This window comes from Branchiostoma belcheri, unplaced genomic scaffold, assembly GCF_001625305.1.
Source record: "Branchiostoma belcheri isolate BF01 breed outbred unplaced genomic scaffold, Haploidv18h27 scaffold95, whole genome shotgun sequence".
In the NCBI taxonomy this organism is placed as follows: domain Eukaryota; kingdom Metazoa; phylum Chordata; class Leptocardii; order Amphioxiformes; family Branchiostomatidae; genus Branchiostoma; species Branchiostoma belcheri.
The window spans coordinates 77,288-88,373 of record NW_017804631.1 but is presented as its reverse complement, the minus strand read 5'-3'; the positions used below and the strand labels follow the sequence as shown (position 1 = coordinate 88,373).

General features: G+C 41.9%; 2 protein-coding genes across 2 annotated transcripts in view; one reads left to right on the top strand and one right to left on the bottom strand.

Annotated features, from left to right (window-relative positions):
• Window positions 1–2,341: 2,341 nt before the first annotated feature.
• LOC109461648 (DNA topoisomerase 1-like) lies at window positions 2,342–3,683 on the top strand. Its single transcript, XM_019758030.1, has 2 exons — window positions 2,342–2,401; window positions 3,315–3,683. The coding sequence occupies exons 1-2, from the start codon at window positions 2,342–2,344 to the stop codon at window positions 3,681–3,683; spliced, it is 429 nt and encodes a 142-aa protein (XP_019613589.1).
• Window positions 3,684–9,383: 5,700 nt separating this feature from the next.
• Window positions 9,384–11,086, bottom strand: part of LOC109461647 (galactose-specific lectin nattectin-like) — a 3,449-nt gene continuing 1,746 nt past the window's right edge. Inside the window, exon 4 of the mRNA XM_019758029.1 lies at window positions 9,384–9,428. Coding sequence (XP_019613588.1) covers window positions 9,384–9,428 — 45 coding nt within the window. The remainder of the gene's footprint in view (window positions 9,429–11,086) is intronic.

Below are 11,086 nucleotides of genomic sequence, written 5' to 3'. Positions count from 1 at the left end.
CATGATAGGAATCAGATACGGGCACGGCTTCGTTACGGCTACATAAAATTTTTAAGAAAACATAAAAACGCCGATGACACCGGCCGGCGCAAAGCGGGCCATGGCTACTTCAGCCCCGTATCAGACATCCGTCAGCAGCAGTCATGTACGTTATTACTCGACCTCTGACGTGCCCGATGAGCCGCAGGATGGACAATGGCTGTTGTTCAACGCGGCTGTCAGCACGGTGTTTTGCCTGTTTCATACATCTGGACCTCTGATACGCATATGGTGCATAGGTTTGTGACAAAGAACTCCACATTACCTCAAAACATGTTACATTTTCTAACGCACACGAACGGATGAAAAATCCTATATGGTCTATCCATGATGGCCACGGTGCACAAAGACCTTTGACAATATATTGGTTAATTTTGTTGTGTCCTTATTCGATAGGGGAAAGAGTACCAGCCTATCATCAGGTTCTGTATCTGGGCAATGAGAGGTTTTTTCCTCCTGAGTCACCACAACACTGAACAAGCCAGAGGAGGAGGGCGACCCTGCACCCCGTAAGAAGACGAAGGAAGAGGTGTATGCATATGGGCATGCAGTGGAGGTGATGAAGGAAAGGGTGAGCAGAGGGGAAACCACAGCGCGGGCACTGGAGCAGATGGAAAAGTCCACGGGAAAGAAGGGTCTGGAAGAGCTGCACCGCCTTCCATACTACGATCCCAACTCGTGCCGTTAATGCATGCCATACAGGTAAGCTACATTTTTAAATGTTAGTTGTGCCTATGCTTAGTCTGGGTGCCATCATATTTGTATGCCTAGTTGTAAGGGAGCGAGTATGGGAGCCCCGCATACAAATGTACGCAGGCTATCCTATGCGAATCTTCATTGACAACATAGGAGAGGAAAGTTTGACAACAAAAATGAACGAACCATAAGTTTAATTTCTCATTATTATCATGATCCTAGTTACCAGGGTATGATCCTGTGCTAGGGTGTGAGTTTCTTTATGTGTCTGTTATTGCGTTTATACACGCAGGTGGAAATTTGAGGTGGTGGCTCCCTGGTTACGGCCCATAGACTGTCAGATTAATATGGTTGACCTAGTCAAGTAAGTTTATTGAGTTCTGTTTCTCAGGCGACAATTGCATTATCTTAAATAGATCTACCACCACACAGGTTCTGGTGAAGAAAATCTTCAGCCTTATCAACGGTCATGTGGACCCCTTTCAAGACCCTGGATGCCGAGAAGACCATTGGGCGATTCACCCACATTGTGAATGACACAGACTAAAAGACGACTTGGGGGGAGGATGGCTTGGAGGTAGCAGATAGAAGGTGTCTCCAAATCCAGGTGCCCCATGGCTTTGGGTGGAAACCAAAGCCATTCTTCACAAAGACCCCCTTCATGAAGTCCTACGAATGGATGAAAGTAAGTACTGCTAAATGAAGTGTTTCTTGTAGTTGCAGGCTCGAAAGACTACTCTTATGCATTTGCACCTTAGTGCAGGTAAAATTGGGGTTATGCAGGTACTACTAGTATTCTACCTGCACCTAACCTACATGTACACTGGTCCATGTACTAGGTTTATATATTATACACGTGGATTTTCGTTTGCTGTATTGATTGTATGCAGAAAAATGATTTCAAGCTCTGAATTATTTTACTTATACTCAACTTGCATTGACATGGAACTCCAATAAAAGCATTTCTGTACATACAGGCAACCAAGGTAAAAGTAACCGAAGCAGACCATTTAATATGACTAAGGAGGTTAAGATTAATGGCATGGATAAGTTAATGAACTTGATTCATCCTTACCAACCATGATTCTTATTTACGTGTTTAGGTTGGCACATGTAACACACTGCAATTCACCCTGCAGGGCTTATTGGGCAGGGATCAGATGTCGAGTCTCTGCAAGGAGGAAAAGAGAAAGTACATAATGGTTGACTTGGCAGACCATGGAGACAATGGGTTTCCTCAGATCACTCGAGTTCCTGAAGAACGAGGGGATGAACATTGACTACATTGCTGCTGACCAGAAAACTCCTAACTAGACCATTGCACGGCCGACTTTCGAAAACTGTCCCACTTTTGGCAAGGTAACAGAAATGGAACAGGCAGCCAGCCAACCAACCACAAGACGTCCACGGAGAAATGAACCCCAGACAGACCAGACAACTACTGTCTGGTCTCTATGCAAATGAACTATTATTCTGCAGGTGTGTGCCACCAGGCACACGATACCTATTGTCATGCAAATGAGAACCGACCAGTCCCCCCTTCCCTCATAATGAACCAATCATTGCCCCTAAGCCCAACTGGTTGTGTACGGATGCCGGCAAACTGATGGCATCAGAAAACTTCCCCATCCAGCATAAAAGAGCCATCAACGACATCGTCACGAATGTAGGGACACATTAGTCTGCTGTTACAACATCTGCAGGTTATTGAGGATATTGAGTCTCTGGAGTTCTGCATATTGCACACAGGGTTTCACAAACCACCGTGAAAAAAAAAATAAACACATCGTAGTAACCCCATGAATGAATTTCACTTTCAATGTATATGCAGCTTCTCTAGGATTAAGTTTATCATTAAAAAACACCACACAAACAAATGTACAGATATCATAAAAATTCAATTTGTATTAGCACTGCTGAAGACTAAGGATCCTCGGCGAACAGGAAGACACATTCAAGGTGAATATGAAAAGTGTTTTCTTTCTGAATATGGCCACACGCTAGTGTTAACCATACTAGATATAATCCTCGGATATAATCTTTCTGATGTAAGATTTAGACACTTAAATGAACTGATATTGGTTGGAAAAAATACCATCTCTAAAGTTAAATATGAAAGTAGTCGAATGGATATAACCTCACTGTTTAAAGCCGAATGTTTATTAAGAAACGTATAAAAATTGTAATCATTGCATATTATGTTACTAGTGTGCACTTGTGTCCTTGTACTTTATGAACAACAATAAAGTTTTTTAAAAAAAGGAAGACACATTCAACACAAAATTCCAGAGGTGACTACACCTGCCCCTGGACTCACAGAGGACACTGTCTGCCGAATCGTACTCAAGATTTACAGACAGGACAGATTTGTTTGATCACTATGTGCGCCACTGCCTTAAGTAACACCCTGTGCTGAAAATGTCCACTACAAAGAAAACCCCAACTGGGTCAGTCACTGTTCAACACATTAGAATTGACCAATTAAAAAAAAATGGAAAGAATTCAACTTCATATTTATGTTAAAATTCTTATACATTTGTCCGTTGAAAACATTTTTGTATTAATATGGTAAAAACCAGGGCATAGGCCGGTACAGCGCTTCCAGCACACTACAGGACAAGGACCGGTACCGGTACAGCGCTTCAACCACACACAAGGGCAGGGACCGGTACAGCGCTTCCAGCAGGGGCATGGACCGGTACAGCACTTCCAGCACACACAAGGGTATGGACCGGTACAGCACTTCCAGCACACACAAGGACCGGTACCGGTACAGCGCTTCAACTACACACAAGGGCAGGGACCGTTACAGCGCTTCCAGCAGAGGCATGGACCGGTACAGCGCTTTCAGCAGGGACCGGTACAGCACCTTCAGCACACACAAGGACAGGGACCGGTACAGCGCTTCCAGCAGGGGCAGGGACCGGTACAGCGCTTTCAGCACATAAAAGGGCAGGGACCGGTACAGCGCTACCAGCACACACAAGGGCAGGGACATGTATGGTAGCGGGCTGGTGAAGCAGGTGGCTAGAGATATTGCACAATTCGTAAACTTCCAAGGAGAGATGCTCAGAGCGGGTACAGCCAAATGCAAGGCGTCCATGGCCGACACTTAGTGGTAATAACTTCAAAGACAAGAGGGAAGGGAAAGTCGAGGCCCGGCCCCAAGCCGGGCAAATGCTTCAGGGCCACTTTGCTCAAGATTGCAAGAACGAGCCTGGCGTCTCAAATTAAAATTGGTCAGAAGTCCTATATGTATGGCATTGGAAATATCTTGTATATGACGGACGGAATGGCAAACGATTTGAGAATGTCTGGTGCAGCAAACAATGTAGGTAAGCCGGTGAGGCTCGCCCTCCTGGCTGTTTTTCTGAATAAAGTTGTGGTGCAGTACTCTTTCTTGTCTTGCCCAAAATGCCCAGAACCAAGTACCACCACCTGACCCAGTACGAGTTGGTGCTTTATGTGTTTGTATTTCTGCATGTTGTGTACCTTTGGAACGTTTTTGGTAGCTTTTGTAAGTGTGTGTGTGTATGTGTGTGTGTGTGTGTGTGTGTGTATGTGTGTGTGTGTGAATGTGTTAGAATGTGTGTGTGTGTGTGTGTGTGTGTGTGTGTGTGTGTGAATGTGTGTGTTTATGAAGGTGTATGAATGTCTGTGTGTGTGTGTGTGTGCATGTGTCAGTGCAAGTCAGTGTGAAACAGAAATTGCCCTAAGGTTCGGGATACATATCTATATCCATCTATTCATTGTTTCAGCCCTGGAGAGGCTTGCGAGTAAGAAGGCGCCCAGAACGCTACGGTAAGTTGCTGAATTACAGATGTACTGATTTTTATCACATCCAACACTGAGCCTGTTCATGGCTTAAATTCTTCTAAAAATTTTGGGCTGAGATGCACAAAAATTGTTATGAATGGAACGTCCCATATTCAATTAGAAACATGGAGCCCTAACTTGACAAACTTTGGAGATCGCCTGTGAACACTTTTTTCTTTTGTTATCAGCCAAATATTTCAGACGATTCCCACAAGCTGCATCCTAATCCGTACTTTTTTTTAGTTTCTACCAATCTTTTATCGCCTCTTCTGGTTAACTACATTGCAGGCTTACCCAGCCAATGTCTGTTAAAAGCTGTCAAACTTAACACTTTGGCGTTAGGAAGGACATCCAGCCAGCAGTAGTAGTAGCCATTAGAATTTGTGACCAATGGGAGTAGGAATGAGATAATAAACAATTAATGTTACAGTAACCCTATGCCTTACAAAACTATATATGATGTGACAAGTGGAGGAGAAGAATCCACCTCGCATTTGGCATGTCTGAGATGCTCTAACCTAGCATGCCGTGAAGCTCCAACCCTAGATGGCAAGGGTTAACTTTACTACCAGAATTAGAACCACAGCTTTGTTCATTAAAATTCCACTTATCCTACAAATTTACCGCTTCGACAATGATGACACCACCTTCATTTCTCTGGAGGATCTTCATATGAAATAAGAGAGGGACATCGTCGGTCTGCAGTGTGACATCGCCTACATCGCCTACTTCATCTGTCTTCTTGTACTTGTACGGTACAGGAAGCTACCGTTCAACATGTGCAAGGAAAAGGGCCGTTCGGCACTTGTGATTCAAGAGCCAGAAGCAAAACCAGTTGGGAGTGGGATCATCCTGAAATGGGTGAGCTGTTTCATAGACAGACATAAGGCGGTCAGGCACAATATGTTCCCGCCCTCCTCCTCAGACATTGTAGGGTCAGATACAGGAAACATCGTCTCAGCTTCTGTACTTTTCGTGTCTAGGGGAAAAGCTTACAGCATGGCTCCTCGTTGAAAATGATAAGCGCCCAATGAACGCTTTTATGGTGTGGGGCAAGAGGTTTGCGGAAAGAGTTGTACAGTATTGTTTCGGAGCTCAACGACGCTGAGATATCAAAGTTTTGCGAACGGTTTTGCCCTCTTTCAATCCCCTCACTTCAAACATGTCTTCTCCTTCTTCCTCGTCCTAAGTCAATGCTAGATGACTGCCTGTCATGCTAAAAATAGTGTAGTTATGTATATTTTGGAAACGTTTTGACATGATGTAAGAAGGATGACAAGTTTCTTGTGAAGTAAACCCTCCAGGATACTCTATACTCAAGTCGCATGTTCAAAACATTCAACGTAAACAAAGTCAATACATTGCAAGATGTTATGTCCGAGTTAAGTCAGTGTAGGTATCTGTGGGAGCAATACTCCATATTTTGTTGAACTGGTTATGTACAAGAATATTATCAGGAATATTAGGGAAGAGCAAGTTGAATGTATCAAATTTTGTGGCCTTTAACATCCAGCAAGCCCATCTAACTTAGCTGAACAAGCCCCCACTGAGCCAGAAGCACAGTCCCCGAAGTCTGGGTTTCCAAGAGGCTTGACAGCTGTATGACTATATAGTAGCTCTGACTAACACACCCTGAGTAAGCTGGATGTTCTACCAGTACCAAAAGGTCCTTGCTCTGCCACCCATTACTATATAGTATTGGGTGTAACAGGGAGATTCATGTTACCAGCTACTGTTGTTCATGTGTGGATGAGGCAACCGCCCAATCCAGTAGAATTGTAGGTCATGATATACCGCAATACTACACACGTCATTCCCAATAAGTTTAGAGAGACTGACCATAAAAGTGAAGCTTTGTTTTTTGTCTCTTTAATCCGGTGGCTTGTCGCGATAACCTATCAAGGTGCAAGGTTGAATCCATATCCGTGCATGGATATACATGTAGAGACTTAACGACTAGATGACAAGAGAAGTTGAGGCTATGTATTAGCTGCTACTGTTGTTCTCCAAGGACTGACTGTGTTGCCTCAGCATTTTGCTGTAGATGTTGAAACAACTTGTTGTTGTACTTGTGTAGACTCCAAGCAATGTAGGTATCATTAGACCCATGTGCCATGCTGAACGCCTGTGTTGTCAGAATCATCTCTATCTGGGATGAGCTGTAGAACAACAAACAAAAAAGCACACAACCATAATGTCATGCTATGTATAACAGAAACCAACTAAAGACCTAAAACTATACTAATAAGTTGTAGATTAAAATAAACTCATTACTTGTATCATTTTCTAGTAAGGAGAATTCCCTTTTGAAATTAACTATGTCCGCTAGATAAAAATTTTAAAACCCTGCTATCACTATAAGAGCATAGTGGCATGAGAACTGTGTCTAATTTCTAAGATCAAGAAGCTTACGGGAGAAATTAAGGCAATTGAACCAAATTGAACCTTCTAGTAAACATACAATTGCTACAATTATAAATGACCAAAACAGTAGATTAGTTCTCGTAGTGTCATAACCTAATATGTTAATAATACTTTAGGTCAGAGAAATTATGAATTTCAAAATAACTTCACAAACACAATGCCAGCTGCATTTGTTCTCTCATGAATCCGAGGCTTAATTGTTCTTAGAATCATATGTCTGTGGCTCTGTGTGGCCTGACCTCGCCACCCCGGCCCATGGTTTGGTGACAGAAAACTGACTTAGTTTTACAACCAGCTCTAGACTTTACTCAGAAAACACCAACGGTTACAGTTACTGTAGAATATTGGAGAGGATTCTGGCAAAATATCGTCTTCCCGGTCTGCATCAGGCAACGAGCATGACTCCGCGTCACGACCCTTACAAAAACAATGTTTCCTCACCAGTAACAACGTTAACCAAGTAAACTAACTCTCCGTCAACACTGCTACACTACATGATAACTACTGAGGCGTCAAAAACGAGACAAAATACGAAAATATACGCAATTCTATTAAAGAAAGGAGAGAGAAGGAGACAGGCCCTCACCTCACATGGCCGCCTTGCACTGAATTCACACGACCGAACCATTCCGTCTATAATAATGCGCACGCAAATGCTGCTACGAATTAGAAATGAAGTAGAGAGCCAACATCGTCAAAATTGTACAAATGTAAAAATTATCGTAGTAAGACCCTAACAACTCAGGCAAAATTGGCCACACATATCTTAAATATTCCTCTTTTTGTCCGCACTACTTTACGTCGCGCATTTGGACATTCAGTCTGGGGAGGCTATTCGGTCACCATAGCGAGGCTATTTTGGGGTTTGTCCAAAATACCTACTACCTACCTACCTAGTCCCATGACCGACACTGGTCGTCGGGGGGACAAGGCAGACTTTGCAGCAGGAGTGTAGCCAGGTCCTCCTGTCTTGGGCTGCAGTAAGGAGCTGTGGGACGGTGAGGGACGTACAGTCCAAAATACCGTTTTTCAAAATAGCCAGAAAAACGCGTAATAAAACTCTAGTTCTTTGAGAACCCACTGCTGTATATTATATTGGTCAATATATATAAGAACACCGGTCTGATAATCTTTAGAGTAGACTGATGTTTGACATATGCTAAGTGCGAGCCTGATTTTTTTTTATTTAAACATTTAAAAAATTATTACGGCACAAAGACTTATTTTAGGCTACCACTTATAACAAAAACAGATTTTAGTCATCATCAGTCGTTGAAATTAATAATTAATTAAAATAATAGAAACTAGTATGTATACCGACCAAACCACACACATCTTTTTTTCTCATGATCCCATGATTTCAACAACTTCCTAGGAACATAATGATATATCAACAACACAAAAAAAGTTGGTGTTTTAAAATTTTATTAAAAATGCTAGACTGTTTTATCATATGATAGAACGTCCTTGGTTTGAAGTGAAACTTTAAACACAATTTATAACAGTGTTATTATAAGTTATGCACTGTTTTTTAGAGCAAGGTGATGATAATGTGGGCTGCAGACCGTGACTTTTTCAATTACTAATATGCATACATTGCGAAGCTGGTGTGTTACGCCGAAGGGCGGTTATACCGGCTATTCCGATACAGATGCTAGTATCGTTTTGTGAAAAGTAGACTGCAACATACGTAAAGCGTTAATACATATTGTTCAAATTATAAGCATTACACAATATCGTAACCCAAACATTACAGTGGTTGGTTCAATAGAAATGTAGGCGTCACCACTTGAGCTATTATCTGTCGAACAGACAAGGGTCGACAAGGTCTAATTTAAACAAGACTACGAACTCGTCTTGATAGACTGGTACACATGGTTACGCTTCTTTAATACTGGTATAACTGGTGTATTAACTCGGATTCCAAGTCATAAAGACGACTTATGAATATAATGTATTAATTTGATATATATGATATAAAAAATTGATATAAAAATATCTTACTTTACCCCTTACAAGATCTCTTTGTGCCCAGTTTAGATCTGGAATATTATAATTACCTTTGTGTATTGAAACGGGAAGATATCGGGGCATTCCAGTAGGGGAGTCAGACTATCTGCTGTGTGATTTACAAGAAGTAGAAAATGAGGCTCACTTTATGTTTTACTGTCCTTTATCTTCTCCTTCTTCTTCTTCCTTTTTCGCGCTAACCTCAAACGTTTGAGGGCTCCAGCACGGTGGGGGTAGGGGTATTGGATTGGGGTGGTCGCAAGTTTTGTATGTATATTGTGGTCTATAATATATGTTGTGATCTGCCGCGAGCTCCTCAATGAGCAGGGGCGACACTCCCTCAGTGTCCGCTACCAAAGGCAGGTGCTGGTGAGTACCCGAACAACTTACAACTCACGTCAGGCACTCTTCGTTAAGATGTACAAGAGACGACCTGAACTTATCTGGAATAGGGATGAACCAAAACTGAAGTGGTTATTTACAGAGGGAGTGTTTGAAATGGCGACATACTTACAGCAGGCCTGGAAAAAAAACGTAAACTCCACATCTATTCATAACAGGTTGATCTTATTTCGTCTTACTGTCATTTTCAGGTTGGTTCTCCTCTTTCCTTGTTACGTTTACCTGTTCACTTTTCTGTTAAGTTGGTTCTGTGTATGTAACAGTCAAGTGACAGTTACCTCTTGTTACTTTTATGCATAATTAATTTTGGTTAAACCTATATTAATTATTATTATTATTTATCATCTATGTTACATTTGATTTGATTTCTGTATTATGACCTAATCTCCAAGCAGATCTTTTGGTGGGGCCCGGGGGTAAGACAGTATCAAATTGGCCAGTCTGTATCCATTTCCCCACCCAAGATCTGCAGGCACTCGAACAGGGAGGAGCACTTCTTTTCAAAAATGGTGTTGCTGCCCCTCCTTGTGTCCCTATTAACAACTTTCAAAAATTTGTTGTGCTAAGATTTTTACAAGCGGTTTATAGCTTGAATCTGGGACAAATGCAGTCACCCGCGCACATCTCAGTGGGAGTTCTCGCCTAACCCTGTCCAGATAATACTGTATGCTGGTACTAAAATATGCTGGCTGAAACATAGAAATGTCAATAACTGGGCTCCTTGTGGTTCAAAACCGCAGATATTACAAAACATATGTTGGACCTTCTTTCCTTTAGTTAAACTGAACAAAATAACAGTTGGTGAGGGGACCCATAGAGAGTAATGCTCAACCAGCTGGCCCACTAGGAGGGCAAGAGCCTTGCCTGGTGGTCAGGGCAATAAACAACTTGGCAAGAATATTTTGATCAGGCAACAACTAGGTGTTAATAGCCTTTGATGTTTCGACTGGAGGCAGATCTTGGATGGGGAAATGGATACAGACTGGTCAATTTGATACTGTCTTACCCCCACCAAAAGATCTGCTTGGAGATTATTATGACTAGTGATTATGATTAGTACTACTTAATTTCCTGTATTTATTTAGTTATATATTATGTTAAGTTATTATATATGTTATATCTGATTCTGACTCTCTGTACCTTTTGAATTGTTAATATTTTATAATTGTCGGTGTCTTACAAGCATATGGGCTGGGCGACGTATGGTCGCAATGACACGAAAATAAACATACATTCATTCATTCATTCATTCATTCATTCATTCATTCATTCATATATCTGAAATTCCATGATATAGTAGTATATATGTACATGGTCAGGAGGTGAACACACAAATTACAATATAAGGCACAAAATTCAGAAAATACAGCTATGAAATACACATATTTGGCATGATAACATTTATCGACAACAAGCAGAGGCCCGTTCTACCATTTATGTTGGGAGCGCAGGGATAAGGGTTCTAAATAAGGGACTGTTCGATATTTAGCGCGGGGGGGGGGTCGTCCGGGCGTAGCGTAGAAAAAATTTCTAGACCCTCCCCCCAGGTCAAAATTTTTTTCGAAGCCCTGCCGATTCCAATGACTAGCAAATTGCTACGATGTGTATGGGATAGACGTAAGTCATGTCTTAAACATTATATAAAATCCTTGGAGAGTTTAATAGACTTCGGAAAAACATTCCTAGGCCCCCCCCCCCA